Source organism: Oncorhynchus kisutch, linkage group LG27 (assembly GCF_002021735.2).
Source record: "Oncorhynchus kisutch isolate 150728-3 linkage group LG27, Okis_V2, whole genome shotgun sequence".
Taxonomy (NCBI): domain Eukaryota; kingdom Metazoa; phylum Chordata; class Actinopteri; order Salmoniformes; family Salmonidae; genus Oncorhynchus; species Oncorhynchus kisutch.
In genome coordinates, this window is record NC_034200.2 from 39,497,946 (window position 1) to 39,516,639 (window position 18,694).

General features: G+C 49.3%; 1 protein-coding gene across 1 annotated transcript in view; it reads left to right on the forward strand.

Moving 5' to 3' along the window:
* Positions 1 to 920: 920 nt before the first annotated feature.
* LOC109871854 (collagen alpha-1(XI) chain) overlaps positions 921 to 18,694 on the forward strand; it is a 46,076-nt gene continuing 28,302 nt past the window's right edge. Inside the window, exon 1 of the mRNA XM_031806761.1 lies at positions 921 to 1,289. Within this exon, the coding sequence (XP_031662621.1) occupies positions 1,175 to 1,289 (115 nt within the window). The 5' untranslated portion in view covers positions 921 to 1,174. The remainder of the gene's footprint in view (positions 1,290 to 18,694) is intronic.

Below are 18,694 nucleotides of genomic sequence, written 5' to 3' on the forward strand. Positions count from 1 at the left end.
TATTCCCTATATAGTGCACTACTTTAGACCAGAGCCCTATGGGCCCTTATGGTCAAAAAGTAGTGCACTATATAAGGAATAGGGTGCCATTTGGGATGCACCCCAGAGCTCTATAGCTAACACCTGTGCTTCCATTCTCTGTTCCAATGCTCCTTTTTTTGTTGCAATAATTATCTTCCCTTTCTTCTCCACTTGCTTTCCAAAGTTTACTTTACTTTGAAAGAAATCTTTTAAAGTCTGGAAAACATTTCATTTTGGCCGCTAAAGCTTTGATAACACAGTTCGATGGTCTTGTTGGGCATTTAACCTATTCTTTCTCATGCATTCAGGAAATGCCTGGAATCGCTGTTGATGCCCTCCAACTTTTAAGCGTTTTATATATAGCTTCATCCCTTACAATCAGGTGATGATTACTAACACTGTAATGATTAAAGTAATCATTTAGACTGTTTTATAGTGTTGGCCAAAGAATTATAAAAAAATAATTAAAAAAATCGAAATGACGCTATTTACATTGATTACCTTCAGATGTAATTGATTTAATCCAATTATAAGGAAACCCAATATCACTGCAGTGGAATGTATAAATGATATGCTATGGGTGTTGTAGATAAAACTGTAATGTCTTGTTATTTCGCATCAGTGTCTCTCCCTCTGTCCCTCCACCCATCTCCGTATGACAATACGATATGAAGAATATTGGATAACTGATGCGACTCCTAATCAACGCTCCAACACTTTCTTGTAACTAAGGACGTCTGGCCACTCTTGAATGACAGATGGTTGGGCGGGACCAGGAGTCAACTTTCCAGCATGGTGATTCGCTAAACGGAACATTTTCCATGTCAGTTTCCCGCTAGTCGCGGTTCAGAGGTTCGTGCCGCCTCCCTCCCTCCCTCCAGACTGCGCGCGCGGCTCTCGGAGCAATCGAACTGTCTCCGGTACTTTGCTGAACGCCCGTACACCTTCAGTCTAGGGGCTGGAGATAAGGGAAAGTGGAGCAAGAGGCCCAGTTTGGCTCTAAAGAAGAAGTGTTTCCACGTATGGCTTTGTTGTAGTAACAACACACCGATATATTGTTTTGGTGGATTTGTGGAAGGAAAAGGACACGTATTTTGTTCTGAAAGGTCGGCCGTTTTTTTTTCAGAAGCTTTGTGGCGTTGAGTGAGAGACCATGGAGATGCAAATATGGTCCACAAGGTGGAAAACCAAGAGCCGGCTTTTGTACCCCACTCTAACCACCATCGTCACTCTCACTGTCCTTCTGCAAGTCGTCAATGTCCAAGCAGGTAAGTCATCTTGTCATTGGCGGAACGCGTTTCAGAACCGTTCACCTCGCAAACTCTCCCTGATGTTTCTTGGGGACGTGCAGGGTTGGTTTATCAATTGATCACATCGTTTCAGTAGAGCCAGTGCCACACTCACTGCGCTGTTTCTGTTGATGTTGAAAGAAACATTTAGATAACGAATGTCAATGTCAGTGTCATAAAATGACTTAAGTGTCACCACATGTGAATCCATGATCAAATATAAGAATGTTTCAAATATGGCCAGTGCCACACTTTTTAAAAGAATGTGTTTGTGTGTACATCGCGATGTAAAATCCTCTCGTTAGCCTACGTTACAGCCAGTGATGCTACCGCCATTCAGCGGTGAACCCCCAGCGAGTCGCATACAGGTGCGCTCGAACGGTCCTCCAGATTATATCGCCCCGCTCTTTGCGTGATACCCCAAAATAGCGGCTCCTACGTGGCATTCTGTTGTGGAGGTATTACCCGTCAAACTGTTCCCATGCCGCTCTCATGCGAATGTTTTACATGGTTTAGCCAGACAAACAGGCTTTGTTTGTCCCCGTGGTCCGCTGTAATGTGGACACAGCTATCGAGAGAGGAATTCCGTAGGGTAGCAATCTCACACCTCGGCTAGAGAATCCTATAGCCACTGCATAGCTTTTCATAGGTTAACGTCAGAGTATTGATACGGTTAACGTCAGAGTATTGATTCGACTTTCTCACCTTCCCAAAAGAACCGCGTAATACGGACGGCTCTGACTTTTACGCATGAGTGTGTAGAGTTTGGTAGACTGCACATCAGCCGTAGGCGCTCGGTGGTTTAAAAGACAGATGTGTTATAACATAACTTTCCACACATTAATCATTAACTGGAACTATATGCTGGTTTTGAAATGTATCAATTGATTTCACCTATTTTATCTTGCCAATACGATTTTTTATACATTTTAACGTCACTCTCTTCCAAACTATCTGTCAATGATATGCTATATTCCCGTGACATCCTCGATGTGTATTTAGCATACTGCATATCAGCAATTCACTCAATTTGCCTAATTTTGGGGGCATTTTCCTATATGGTTTCAGGATATTTTAAAGTGATTCATAGACTTTTCACACAAACGGTATGAGGCAGTGTTGTACCATGGGAGAATATGCTACTGCGTATAGGTAGTACTGTCGCCTATGGGGCGATGCTCTCAATTGTAGGAATGAAATACATATAGAGGCCAGAAGTAGAAAACACCGTTTCTCCGCTCTACCCTGGTTACCACTAAGCCCAATGAGTCTCCACTCTACCCTGGTTACCACTAAGCCCAATAAGTCTCCACTCTACCCTGGTTACCACTAAGCCCAATAAGTCTCCGCTCTACCCTGGTTACCACTAAGCCCAATGAGTCTCCACTCTACCCTGGTTACCACTAAGCCCAATAAGTCTCCGCTCTACCCTGGTTACCACTAAGCCCAATGAGTCTCCACTCTACCCTGGTTACCACTAAGCCCAATAACTCTCCACTCTACCCTGGTTACCACTAAGCCCAATGAGTCTCCGCTCTACCCTGGTTACCACTAAGCCCAATAACTCTCCGCTCTACCCGGGTTACCACCAAGCCCAATAACTCTCCACTCTACCCTGGTTACCACCAAGCCCAATAACTCTCCACTCTACCCTGGTTCCCACCAAGCCCAATAACTCTCCGCTCTACCCTGGTTACCACTAAGCCCAATGAGTCTCCACTCCGCCCTGGTTACCACTAAGCCCAATGAGTCTCCGCTCTACCCTGGTTACCACTAAGCCCAATGAGTCTCCGCTCTACCCTGGTTACCACTAAGCCCAATGAGTCTCCGCTCTACCCTGGTTACCACTAAGCCCAATAAGTCTCCACTCTACCCTGGTTACCACTAAGCCCAATGAGTCTCCGCTCTACCCTGGTTACCACTAAGCCCAATGAGTCTCCGCTCTACCCTGGTTACCACTAAGCCCAATGAGTCTCCGCTCTACCCTGGTTACCACTAAGCCCAATGAGTCTCCGCTCTACCCTGGTTACCACTAAGCCCAATAAGTCTCCACTCTACCCTGGTTACCACTAAGCCCAATGAGTCTCCACTCTACCCTGGTTACCACTAAGCCCAATAACTCTCCACTCTACCCTGGTTACCACCAAGCCCAATAACTCTCCACTCTACCCTGGTTACCACTAAGCCCAATAAGTCTCCACTCTACCCTGGTTATCACTAAGCCCAATAACTCTCCACCCTACCCTGGTTACCACCAAGCCCAATAACTCTCCACTCTACCCTGGTTACCACCAAGCCCAATAACTCTCCACTCTACCCTGGTTACCACCAAGCCCAATAACTCTCCACTCTACCCTGGTTACCACCAAGCCCAATAACTCTCCACTCTACCCTGGTTACCACCAAGCCCAATAACTCTCCACTCTACCCTGGTTACCACCAAGCCCAATAACTCTCCACTCTACCCTGGTTACCACCAAGCCCAATAACTCTCCACTCTACCCTGGTTACCACCAAGCCCAATAACTCTCCACTCTTCCCTGGTTACCACCAAGCCCAATAACTCTCCACTCTTCCCTGGTTACCACTAAGCCCAATGAGTCTCCACTCTACCCTGGTTACCACTAAGCCCAATAGCTCTCCACTCTACCTGGTTACCACTAAGGCCAATAACTCTCCACTCTACCCTGGTTACCACTAAGCCCAATAAGTCTCCACTCTACCCTGGTTACCACTAAGCCCAATGAGTCCCCACTCCGCCCTGGTTACCACTAAGCCCAATGAGTCTCCACTCTACCCTGGTTACCACTAAGGCCAATAACTCTCCACTCTACCCTGGTTACCACTAAGCCCAATGAGTCTCCACTCTACCCTGGTTACCACTAAGCCCAATGAGTCCCCACTCCGCCCTGGTTACCACTAAGCCCAATGAGTCTCCACTCTTCCCTGGTTACCACTAAGCCCAATGAGTCTCCGCTCTACCCTGGTTACCACTAAGCCCAATGAGTCTCCGCTCTACCCTGGTTACCACTAAGCCCAATAAGTCTCCACTCTACCCTGGTTACCACTAAGCCCAATGAGTCTCCACTCTACCCTGGTTACCACTAAGCCCAATAACTCTCCACTCTACCCTGGTTACCACCAAGCCCAATAACTCTCCACTCTACCCTGGTTACCACTAAGCCCAATAAGTCTCCACTCTACCCTGGTTATCACTAAGCCCAATAACTCTCCACTCTACCCTGGTTACCACCAAGCCCAATAACTCTCCACTCTACCCTGGTTACCACCAAGCCCAATAACTCTCCACTCTACCCTGGTTACCACCAAGCCCAATAACTCTCCACTCTACCCTGGTTACCACCAAGCCCAATAACTCTCCACTCTACCCTGGTTACCACCAAGCCCAATAACTCTCCACTCTACCCTGGTTACCACCAAGCCCAATAACTCTCCACTCTACCCTGGTTACCACCAAGCCCAATAACTCTCCACTCTACCCTGGTTACCACCAAGCCCAATAACTCTCCACTCTACCCTGGTTACCACCAAGCCCAATAACTCTCCACTCTTCCCTGGTTACCACCAAGCCCAATAACTCTCCACTCTTCCCTGGTTACCACTAAGCCCAATGAGTCTCCACTCTACCCTGGTTACCACTAAGCCCAATAGCTCTCCACTCTACCTGGTTACCACTAAGGCCAATAACTCTCCACTCTACCCTGGTTACCACTAAGCCCAATGAGTCTCCACTCTACCCTGGTTACCACTAAGCCCAATGAGTCCCCACTCCGCCCTGGTTACCACTAAGCCCAATGAGTCTCCACTCTTCCCTGGTTACTACTAAGCCCAATATGCCTCCACTCTTCCCTGGTTACCACTAATCCCAATAACTCTCCACTCTTCCCTGGTTACTACCAAGCCCAATAACTCTCCACTCTACCCTGGTTACCATTAAGCCCCATGACGCTCCACTTTGCCCTGGTCACCACTAAGCCCAATAAGGGCCGTTGGTGGAAAGAGTTCTCTCATCTGTGTCTACTCCCCCCCCTTTAAACTAGCCTACAGTATGTCTGGGTCAGGATAATTGCTTATTTCCCGTGATTGTAGATATTATGAAATGAATATTGGTTAGCCCCTGCTGTTATATATGTGTTGATTCTGTTAAGTTGACTTTGATATTATGAGCTAAGGCAGCAAGTCGGTATCAATAGCCGAACCATGCCTAAATTATTACGATGAGGAGTGGAACATATTCCTAGGACCCCAAAGGGTGCCATGAATCTATGGGTTCATCATTGTGTCTGTAGTCGTTTTAACTTACAATGTGTTTTCCTTTGTTGATTTTATGCCGGCACGTATTACAGTAGCCTAGGTTGATTTACATCAACTAATCAAGCTATTGATTGACTACAGAACCAGTATCTTACATTCTACAGTCTAGCTGTCATTCTAAAGAGGTTTCTGTCCATGTAAGGTTCCATCTTGGGTGACATGGGGTGTGTCTGTCTGTGATGTCAGCTGATATCTCTGAATTGGTGACCACAACTTCCTCTACTCAGGATGATATGCCGTCTGTCTGGACAGTTCCTGTGGTTGGAATGTCCTGTGCAACCAAACCCCCCCCCACAACCTCCACCTTCCTCTTCCCACCCTTCACCCTCCTCTTCTCACACTTATCCTCCCTTTGAATACATTGTAGATAACTAACAATTTGATTATTAGGGGACATTATTCCAGATATAGCCTGTTAAACTAGATACCCATCTATAATGGAATACCTCACACCCACACAGGCATGGCTCATCTATCCTCCTCCTCCTCCTCCTCTTCCTCCTCCTCCTCCTCCTTCTCCTCATCCTTCTCCTCCTCTTCCTCCTCCTCCTCTTCCTCCTCCTCCTCTTCCTCCTCCTTCTCCTCTGTGTGTGATGTTTAAACAGACCAGAATTGCATAATGTGACTAGCAAACATTTACAGGCTTTCCAGGGATCTGTAATTGTCACGTATGCTGCCAACTCTGTATAGATGGTGACAAGAAACAGCACAGAGAAAGATTATAGCCTACATCTCATGATGTTAGGTACACCAACCCAAAAGAGCCCCCAAAAGCCACAGAGCCTTAATAAGGCAAAAGGCAGCAATTAAAAAGTGAATCATGAAAGGCAAGCAAAATTTGAGTCTGGATTATAGATGCTTCCAGAATGTGCTTCATTCGTTTAGTTTCAACCTAAAGGGGATACTTTTCCTTTATGGCTTTATCCAAATAGCATTTTAACACTGAAAGTGTGAAAATAACCAACCCAAAAGACAGAGTGAATGTTTTGTTTGTTCTGTTCTGTTCTGGGTTATAGTTTGAGAACTGTAGTGCTGCTGTTTTAAAAAACTGCTTGTCTCAAATGTCTCTACCAGATGTGGTCACGTGTGTCTGCACAATGCTCCGTTCGGTTCCTTCGTTCGTTCAGCCTGGGGAGAAATGTGCTCCTCAGCTCTCCCTCATCAGTGTCTCAGGCCTGTTAACATGACAGACAGTTGGCCTGCTTCCCAAATGGCACCCTAACCCCTACCACACAGTAGTGCACAACTTTTGACGACGGACTGTAGGGCCCTATGATATAGGGAGTAAGCTGCCATTTGGGAAACAGACCGAAAGTATATGACAGGGCCCTGACAGCAGACAGGCAGCAGAGGACTGTCATGTATATCACCGGGCCCTGACAGCAGACAGGCAGCAGAGGACTGTCATGTATATCACCGGGCCCTGACAGCAGACAGGCAGCAGAGGACTGTCATGTATATCACCGGGCCCTGACAGTAGACATATCACCGGGCCCTGACAGTAGACAGGCAGCAGAGGACTGTCATGTATATCACTGGGCCCTGACAGTAGACAGGCAGCAGAGGACTGTCATGTATATCACCGGGCCCTGACAGTAGACAGGCAGCAGAGGACTGTCATGTATATCACCGGGCCCTGACAGTAGACAGGCAGCAGAGGACTGTCATGTATATGACCGGGCCCTGACAGTAGACAGGCAGCAGAGGACTGTCATGTATATCACCGGGCCCTGACAGTAGACAGGCAGCAGAGGACTGTCATGTATATCACTGGGCCCTGACAGTAGACAGGCAGCAGAGGACTGTCATGTATATGACCGGGCCCTGACAGTAGACAGGCAGCAGAGGACTGTCATGTATATCACCGGGCCCTGACAGTAGACAGGCAGCAGAGGACTGTCATGTATATCACTGGGCCCTGACAGTAGACAGGCAGCAGAGGACTGTCATGTATATCACCGGGCCCTGACAGTAGACAGGCAGCAGAGGACTGTCATGTATATCACCGGGCCCTGACAGCAGACAGGCAGCAGAGGACTGTCATGTATATCACCGGGCACTGACAGTAGACAGGCAGCAGAGGACTGTCATGTATATCACCGGGCCCTGACAGCAGACAGGCAGCAGAGGACTGTCATGTATATCACCGGGCCCTGACAGCAGACAGGCAGCAGAGGACTGTCATGTATATCACTGGGCCCTGACAGTAGACAGGCAGCAGAGGACTGTCATGTATATGACCGGGCCCTGACAGTAGACAGGCAGCAGAGGACTGTCATGTATATCACCGGGCCCTGACAGTAGACAGGCAGCAGAGGACTGTCATGTATATGACCGGGCCCTGACAGTAGACAGGCAGCAGAGGACTGTCATGTATATCACCGGGCCCTGACAGTAGACAGGCAGCAGAGGACTGTCATGTATATGACCGGGCCCTGACAGTAGACAGGCAGCAGAGGACTGTCATGTATATCACCGGGCCCTGACAGTAGACAGGCAGCAGAGGACTGTCATGTATATCACCGGGCCCTGACAGTAGACAGGCAGCAGAGGACTGTCATGTATATCACCGGGCCCTGACAGTAGACAGGCAGCAGAGGACTGTCATGTATATCACCGGGCCCTGACAGTAGACAGGCAGCAGAGGACTGTCATGTATATCACCGGGCCCTGACAGTAGACAGGCAGCAGAGGACTGTCATGTATATCACCGGGCCCTGACAGTAGACAGGCAGCAGAGGACTGTCATGTATATCACCGGGCCCTGACAGTAGACAGGCAGCAGAGGACTGTCATGTATATGACCGGGCCCTGACAGTAGACAGGCAGCAGAGGACTGTCATGTATATCACCGGGCCCTGACAGTAGACAGGCAGCAGAGGACTGTCATGTATATCACCGGGCCCTGACAGTAGACAGGCAGCAGAGGACTGTCATGTATATCACCGGGCCCTGACAGTAGACAGGCAGCAGAGGACTGTCATGTATATCACCGGGCCCTGACAGTAGACAGGCAGCAGAGGACTGTCATGTATATCACCGGGCCCTGACAGTAGACAGGCAGCAGAGGACTGTCATGTATATCACCGGGCCCTGACAGTAGACAGGCAGCAGAGGACTGTCATGTATATCACCGGGCCCTGACAGTAGACAGGCAGCAGAGGACTGTCATGTATATGACCGGGCCCTGACAGTAGACAGGCAGCAGAGGACTGTCATGTATATCACCGGGCCCTGACAGCAGACAGGCAGCAGAGGACTGTCATGTATATGACCGGGCCCTGACAGTAGACAGGCAGCAGAGGACTGTCATGTATATCACCGGGCCCTGACAGTAGACAGGCAGCAGAGGACTGTCATGTATATCACCGGGCCCTGACAGTAGACAGGCAGCAGAGGACTGTCATGTATATCACCGGGCCCTGACAGTAGACAGGCAGCAGAGGACTGTCATGTATATGACCGGGCCCTGACAGTAGACAGGCAGCAGAGGACTGTCATGTATATCACCGGGCCCTGACAGTAGACAGGCAGCAGAGGACTGTCATGTATATCACCGGGCCCTGACAGTAGACAGGCAGCAGAGGACTGTCATGTATATCACCGGGCCCTGACAGTAGACAGGCAGCAGAGGACTGTCATGTATATCACCGGGCCCTGACAGTAGACAGGCAGCAGAGGACTGTCATGTATATGACCGGGCCCTGACAGTAGACAGGCAGCAGAGGACTGTCATGTATATCACCGGGCCCTGACAGCAGACAGGCAGCAGAGGACTGTCATGTATATGACCGGGCCCTGACAGTAGACAGGCAGCAGAGGACTGTCATGTATATCACCGGGCCCTGACAGTAGACAGGCAGCAGAGGACTGTCATGTATATCACCGGGCCCTGACAGTAGACAGGCAGCAGAGGACTGTCATGTATATCACCGGGCCCTGACAGTAGACAGGCAGCAGAGGACTGTCATGTATATGACCGGGCCCTGACAGTAGACAGGCAGCAGAGGACTGTCATGTATATCACCGGGCCCTGACAGTAGACAGGCAGCAGAGGACTGTCATGTATATCACCGGGCCCTGACAGTAGACAGGCAGCAGAGGACTGTCATGTATATCACCGGGCCCTGACAGTAGACAGGCAGCAGAGGACTGTCATGTATATCACCGGGCCCTGACAGTAGACAGGCAGCAGAGGACTGTCATGTATATCACCGGGCCCTGACAGCAGACAGGCAGCAGAGGACTGTCATGTATATCACCGGGCCCTGACAGCAGACAGGCAGCAGAGGACTGTCATGTATATCACCGGGCCCTGACAGTAGACATATCACCGGGCCCTGACAGTAGACAGGCAGCAGAGGACTGTCATGTATATCACTGGGCCCTGACAGTAGACAGGCAGCAGAGGACTGTCATGTATATCACCGGGCCCTGACAGTAGACAGGCAGCAGAGGACTGTCATGTATATCACCGGGCCCTGACAGTAGACAGGCAGCAGAGGACTGTCATGTATATGACCGGGCCCTGACAGTAGACAGGCAGCAGAGGACTGTCATGTATATCACCGGGCCCTGACAGTAGACAGGCAGCAGAGGACTGTCATGTATATCACTGGGCCCTGACAGTAGACAGGCAGCAGAGGACTGTCATGTATATGACCGGGCCCTGACAGTAGACAGGCAGCAGAGGACTGTCATGTATATCACCGGGCCCTGACAGTAGACAGGCAGCAGAGGACTGTCATGTATATCACTGGGCCCTGACAGTAGACAGGCAGCAGAGGACTGTCATGTATATCACCGGGCCCTGACAGTAGACAGGCAGCAGAGGACTGTCATGTATATCACCGGGCCCTGACAGCAGACAGGCAGCAGAGGACTGTCATGTATATCACCGGGCACTGACAGTAGACAGGCAGCAGAGGACTGTCATGTATATCACCGGGCCCTGACAGCAGACAGGCAGCAGAGGACTGTCATGTATATCACCGGGCCCTGACAGCAGACAGGCAGCAGAGGACTGTCATGTATATCACTGGGCCCTGACAGTAGACAGGCAGCAGAGGACTGTCATGTATATGACCGGGCCCTGACAGTAGACAGGCAGCAGAGGACTGTCATGTATATCACCGGGCCCTGACAGTAGACAGGCAGCAGAGGACTGTCATGTATATGACCGGGCCCTGACAGTAGACAGGCAGCAGAGGACTGTCATGTATATCACCGGGCCCTGACAGTAGACAGGCAGCAGAGGACTGTCATGTATATGACCGGGCCCTGACAGTAGACAGGCAGCAGAGGACTGTCATGTATATCACCGGGCCCTGACAGTAGACAGGCAGCAGAGGACTGTCATGTATATCACCGGGCCCTGACAGTAGACAGGCAGCAGAGGACTGTCATGTATATCACCGGGCCCTGACAGTAGACAGGCAGCAGAGGACTGTCATGTATATCACCGGGCCCTGACAGTAGACAGGCAGCAGAGGACTGTCATGTATATCACCGGGCCCTGACAGTAGACAGGCAGCAGAGGACTGTCATGTATATCACCGGGCCCTGACAGTAGACAGGCAGCAGAGGACTGTCATGTATATCACCGGGCCCTGACAGTAGACAGGCAGCAGAGGACTGTCATGTATATGACCGGGCCCTGACAGTAGACAGGCAGCAGAGGACTGTCATGTATATCACCGGGCCCTGACAGTAGACAGGCAGCAGAGGACTGTCATGTATATCACCGGGCCCTGACAGTAGACAGGCAGCAGAGGACTGTCATGTATATCACCGGGCCCTGACAGTAGACAGGCAGCAGAGGACTGTCATGTATATCACCGGGCCCTGACAGTAGACAGGCAGCAGAGGACTGTCATGTATATCACCGGGCCCTGACAGTAGACAGGCAGCAGAGGACTGTCATGTATATCACCGGGCCCTGACAGTAGACAGGCAGCAGAGGACTGTCATGTATATCACCGGGCCCTGACAGTAGACAGGCAGCAGAGGACTGTCATGTATATGACCGGGCCCTGACAGTAGACAGGCAGCAGAGGACTGTCATGTATATCACCGGGCCCTGACAGCAGACAGGCAGCAGAGGACTGTCATGTATATGACCGGGCCCTGACAGTAGACAGGCAGCAGAGGACTGTCATGTATATCACCGGGCCCTGACAGTAGACAGGCAGCAGAGGACTGTCATGTATATCACCGGGCCCTGACAGTAGACAGGCAGCAGAGGACTGTCATGTATATCACCGGGCCCTGACAGTAGACAGGCAGCAGAGGACTGTCATGTATATGACCGGACCCTGACAGTAGACAGGCAGCAGAGGACTGTCATGTATATCACCGGGCCCTGACAGTAGACAGGCAGCAGAGGACTGTCATGTATATCACCGGGCCCTGACAGTAGACAGGCAGCAGAGGACTGTCATGTATATCACCGGGCCCTGACAGTAGACAGGCAGCAGAGGACTGTCATGTATATCACCGGGCCCTGACAGTAGACAGGCAGCAGAGGACTGTCATGTATATCACCGGGCCCTGACAGTAGACAGGCAGCAGAGGACTGTCATGTATATCACCGGGCCCTGACAGTAGACAGGCAGCAGAGGACTGTCATGTATATCACCGGGCCCTGACAGTAGACAGGCAGCAGAGGACTGTCATGTATATCACCGGGCCCTGACAGTAGACAGGCAGCAGAGGACTGTCATGTATATCACCGGGCCCTGACAGTAGACAGGCAGCAGAGGACTGTCATGTATATCACCGGGCCCTGACAGTAGACAGGCAGCAGAGGACTGTCATGTATATCACCGGGCCCTGACAGTAGACAGGCAGCAGAGGACTGTCATGTATATCACCGGGCCCTGACAGTAGACAGGCAGCAGAGGACTGTCATGTATATCACCGGGCCCTGACAGTAGACAGGCAGCAGAGGACTGTCATGTATATCACCGGGCCCTGACAGTAGACAGGCAGCAGAGGACTGTCATGTATATCACCGGGCCCTGACAGTAGACAGGCAGCAGAGGACTGTCATGTATATCACCGGGCCCTGACAGTAGACAGGCAGCAGAGGACTGTCATGTATATCACCGGGCCCTGACAGTAGACAGGCAGCAGAGGACTGTCATGTATATGACCGGGCCCTGACAGTAGACAGGCAGCAGAGGACTGTCATGTATATCACCGGGCCCTGACAGTAGACAGGCAGCAGAGGACTGTCATGTATATCACCGGGCCCTGACAGTAGACAGGCAGCAGAGGACTGTCATGTATATCACCGGGCCCTGACAGTAGACAGGCAGCAGAGGACTGTCATGTATATCACCGGGCCCTGACAGCAGACAGGCAGCAGAGGACTGTCATGTATATCACCGGGCCCTGACAGTAGACAGGCAGCAGAGGACTGTCATGTATATGACCGGGCCCTGACAGTAGACAGGCAGCAGAGGACTGTCATGTATATCACCGGGCCCTGACAGTAGACAGGCAGCAGAGGACTGTCATGTATATGACCGGGCCCTGACAGTAGACAGGCAGCAGAGGACTGTCATGTATATCACCGGGCCCTGACAGTAGACAGGCAGCAGAGGACTGTCATGTATATCACCGGGCCCTGACAGTAGACAGGCAGCAGAGGACTGTCATGTATATCACCGGGCCCTGACAGTAGACAGGCAGCAGAGGACTGTCATGTATATGACCGGGCCCTGACAGTAGACAGGCAGCAGAGGACTGTCATGTATATCACCGGGCCCTGACAGTAGACAGGCAGCAGAGGACTGTCATGTATATCACCGGGCCCTGACAGTAGACAGGCAGCAGAGGACTGTCATGTATATCACCGGGCCCTGACAGTAGACAGGCAGCAGAGGACTGTCATGTATATGACCGGGCCCTGACAGTAGACAGGCAGCAGAGGACTGTCATGTATATGACCGGGCCCTGACAGTAGACAGGCAGCAGAGGACTGTCATGTATATGACCGGGCCCTGACAGTAGACAGGCAGCAGAGGACTGTCATGTATATGACCGGGCCCTGACAGTAGACAGGCAGCAGAGGACTGTCATGTATATGACCGGGCCCTGACAGTAGACAGGCAGCAGAGGACTGTCATGTATATCACCGGGCCCTGACAGTAGACAGGCAGCAGAGGACTGTCATGTATATCACCGGGCCCTGACAGTAGACAGGCAGCAGAGGACTGTCATGTATATGACCGGGCCCTGACAGTAGACAGGCAGCAGAGGACTGTCATGTATATCACCGGGCCCTGACAGTAGACAGGCAGCAGAGGACTGTCATGTATATCACCGGGCCCTGACAGTAGACAGGCAGCAGAGGACTGTCATGTATATCACCGGGCACTGACAGTAGACAGGCAGCAGAGGACTGTCATGTATATCACCGGGCCCTGACAGAAGACAGGCAGCAGAGGACTGTCATGTATATCACCGGGCCCTGACAGTAGACAGGCAGCAGAGGACTGTCATGTATATCACCGGGCCCTGACAGTAGACAGGCAGCAGAGGACTGTCGTTCATATTTGAAGATGATTGTTAGTTTACTTCTAAGATATCCAGTTTAGATAGACAATGTGCCTACGAGTGACTGGGACTGGTAACATTTAACTGTCGTCCTTCAGTAGGAGTTTCTGTCCCTTTGTGATTATATAGAATCTGGTTTATAATTAGTGGTACAGAAGGAAATATGTCTCAAACTAGTCACACGTCGCATTCTACCACCACCTCTGAAGGATGCAATGTTTTTTAAATTCTTTATATATTTTTAAAGATACTTATGTAGTGCTGCTAAAGAGTTTTGGGATATTGCCTCTTTTTTGTGTGTTTTTTTTAGCGCTTCTGTGAGGAGGTGGTTTGGAAGGAAAGGGGGTTGGTGGAGGGAGGGATAGAGGGAAAAGGGGAGAAGAGGCGGGGGGGGGGGCAATTCCTGGCCAATTCAACACATCTGGAATATATGAGTCTGGGAGGTATGCAGTAATGCAGCATTCTCCAGCTCACAAAGAGGCCTTTGGTTCAGCATGATTCTCTTTTTCTCCTCTTCTTCACAACCAGTAGCTCAGTACTCAGTACTCAGTAGCTCAGGACTCAGTACTCAGTACTCAGTAGCTCAGGACTCAGTACTCAGTACTCAGTACTCAGTACTCAGTACTCAGTAGCTCAGGACTCAGTACTCAGTAGCTCAGGACTCAGTACTCAGTACTCAGTAGCTCAGGACTCAGTACTCAGTACTCAGTAGCTCAGGACTCAGTAGCTCAGTACTCAGTAGCTCAGTACTCAGTACTCAGTACTCAGTAGCTCAGTACTCAGTAGCTCAGTACTCAGTACTCAGTACTCAGTAGCTCAGTAGCTCAGTACTCAGTACTCAGTACTCAGTACTCAGTACTCAGTACTCAGTACTCAGTAGCTCAGGACTCAGTAGCTCAGTACTCAGTACTCAGTACTCAGTACTCAGTAGCTCAGTACTCAGTAGCTCAGTACTCAGTACTCGGGACAATATACATACGGAGCAGGAGACTTTGTTTTTTTTATGGGGCATCTTCTAGAGGGGAGAAAAATTATTTTTATTTTTATAAAAAATAAAATAAAAAACCTTTCAGTGAAGTTATCTCATATTTTGGGGCTTTTGTTTTTTATTGGGTATCTTCTAGAGGGGAGAAAGATTAAAAAAAACAAAAAACAAGTTCTGCAGTGAGGACTGCAGTACTTGTGGTCCTCAGAGAGAAAGGACCTGTTCAGTCATTCCAAAGAAACCAATTCAACTCCGACACAAAAGCAGTAAGAAAGGAATGAGACATAAAGACCCAGGGCTCTATTTCCGTGTTAAGGATGTGCCGGTGTTAAAAACACACGTTAGTTTTCCATTTCATCATGTATAAACTGGCGCACTGGCATCTTCCAACCCCTAACGCCGGGTTCGGCAATGTACCTGTCTAACATCAGCTCGCTTGGGCTGAGGTGGGAGGGCTGGAAATATTTGATGTGTCCTTTTAAAGGAAAGATTAACCCATTTTTATGTTAATTTAAAAAAATATATATATATATTCTATCTGCACGATGTTCTAACATTTAATGTTTTCATGTGTATCTAAGCGAGTGCCGTTCAAGTAGGCAAAACATTTGGCACCAAATGTGATAAAGTCTCTCTCACTACACTGGAAATAAATAGGAATATGACTTCTAGATGGAAAGAAGAAAAAACGAGATAATAAATTTTGTTTTAACATAGTCCACCACGTGTTTCCTTCAAAACAAGTGCAGAAGTGTCCACTTCATGCAGCGCTAATGGAACGTTTTCAGACCCAGGAAAATCAGGTATTTCCTGTAACCCGTTTGATGACGGTTCTGATTTGAGAAGCCTATCCAGCTATGACTCACAGTGCCCATGGAAGGAGAGATGTGCCTCTTTTTTTGCCCCCCCCCCCCCCACCATTTAATTGAATTAGATTTTTTTTTAAACAAGCATATCCTCCCGTCCCATTTAATCAAGTCTGGTTTAGCAGCATTGTATTGGGTGGGTCTTTTTTTATCCTGGCCATTAGCCAAAAGTAGCTTTTTGAGTGAAGGGATTTTAAATGGTCTACTTGGGAGTGTTTCAAAAATATTTTCTGCGTGTGTTTGCCCTCGTACATAGGAAACAATACAATTGACAAGAGGTTTATTCGATACAATTTCAGCTGCTATTTCTGGAAAAGTCCAAATATGAGCTGTGGGATGGTTCCATGATGTTTATAAATATTCTCCCGAGTTGCCCAGCGGTCTAAGGCACTGCATCACTACAGACCATGGTTCGATCCCGGGCTATATCACAACCAGCCTTGATCGGAAATCCCATAGGGAGGGTTTTGCCAGGTTTTTTTTGTTGTTGTTGTAACTAAGAATGTGTTCATAACCTATTTAAATAAAGGTTCATTAAATCAAACATTTACGAGCGTTATAACAGTGGATGGTCCTTTCTCTGTCTGATCTTTACCTGTGAACAGTTTGGATGTGAGTAAAAACCCTCCATAATCTGAGTTGCCCTTGTCTGTATTGTCCGCCCACAGGGAGCAATTATGATTCATTATCAATTAATTACCTCTTATATTCTATTAATGACCTCTTATATTCTATTAATTACTATATTCAGAGATGATTAAAACACATTTTTGTTTCAGTTTTTACTAGAATTTGATGCGAATTTACACTCTTTTATCTTTATTTTTCGGCCTAATAAATGTAATGTTGTTTATTGACTGTGTTTGAAATGCCTATATCCAGACTGTGATTTACAGTGGGCCCCCTAAATCCATGAGATAAGCTATAGCTTATGTTTAACAACGTATTTCCATGGTGAAACAATATGCAATAATGTGGACTGTGAACATGTTCAACATATTTAGCAAATATGGAGCTACCTATTTTAAGGAACTAGACCATTAATGGACTAACAATAGAATTGGAGTTGATGACGACGCAATACATAAAAGACTGCAGGCATGGAGCACGTTCTGATTGGCCAGTGAGGGGCCAGGCGTCGACACACCCACAACTTGTTAATTGGTCAAAGCCCAGCACTCTCGTGCCACCACTAGCTTCTACACCCATAATTCTGGGTGTGAAAATAGAAAAATGACAGTATTTCTGACCCATGAACCTACAACACTACTGCCAGCGCTGAGATTTGCCATTGCGTTAGGTTTGTTAGCCCTGACAGTCCATAATTTTGTCTTGGGACCCTTTCTTTAGACCTTGGTTCTTCTTTTACCAAATAACCATTTCCTGTACAAAGACCAGAAGAGAGGTTTCTGTTAATGTGGTAGCAGAGAGGACGTTATTATTTCAGGTAATGTGTGAGCTGAGAGAACGTTATTAGTTCATTATGTCTTATAGCAAGGAAGGGAAGAGTGTTATGGTGAGTGTGAGAGAGACAGAGACAGAGAAAAAGATGTAGAGAGAGAGAGAGACGGACATAGAGAGAGACGGACACAGAGAGAGACAGACAAGGAGAGAGAGAGACGGACATAGAGAGAGATGGGCATAGAGAGAGATGGACACAGAGAGAGAGAGAGATGGAGAGAGAGACAGAGAGAAAGGGAGGGAGAGAGACAGAGAGGGAGAGACAGAGAGGGAGAGACGGAGAGAGAGACAGAGAGAGGGAGAGACAGAGAGGGAGAGACAGAGAGAGAGAGGGGAGAGAGGGAGAGATGGAGAGACAGAGAGAGAGAGACGGAGAGAGAGGGGAGAGACAGAGAGAGAGGGACAGAGAGAGAGGGAGAGAGAGGGAGAGACAGAGAGGGAGAGACAGAGAGGGAGAGACAGAGAGGGAGAGACGGAGAGGGAGAGATGGAGAGGGAGACAAGAGAAAGATGGGGGAGAGGGAGAGACAGAGAGAGAGAAGACGAGGGAGAAGGGAGAGGGAGAGACAGAGAGAGAGGGACAGAGACAAGAGAGGGGAGACAGAGAGGGAGAGGGAGAGACAGAGAGAGAGGGATAGAGAGTGAGAGGGAGAGGACAGAGAGAGAGGAACGGGAGACGAGAGAGAGAGGGAGAGACAGAGAGGGAGAGACAGAGAGAGAGGGATAGAGAGTGAGAGGGAGAGACAGAGAGAGAGGGACAGAGAGAGAGGGAGAGACAGAGAGGGAGAGACAGAGAGAGAGAGGGGGAGAGACAGAGAGGGAGAGACAGAGAGGGAGAGACAGAGAGGGAGAGACAGAGAGAGAGGGACAGAGAGGGAGAGACAGAGGGAGAGACAGAGAGAGAGAGGGAGAGGGAGAGACAGAGAGGGAGAGAGAGGGAGAGAGAGGGAGAGGGAGAGACAGAGAGGGAGAGGGAGAGAGACAGAGAGACAGAGAGGGAGAGGGAGAGACAGAGAGGGAGAGGGAGAGACAGAGAGAGGGAGAGACAGAGAGGGAGAGGGAGAGACAGAGAGGGACAGACAGAGAGGGACAGACAGAGAGGGAGAGACAGAGAGGGAGAGACAGAGAGGGAGAGACAGACAGAGAGGGAGAGACAGAGAGGGACAGACGAGAGGG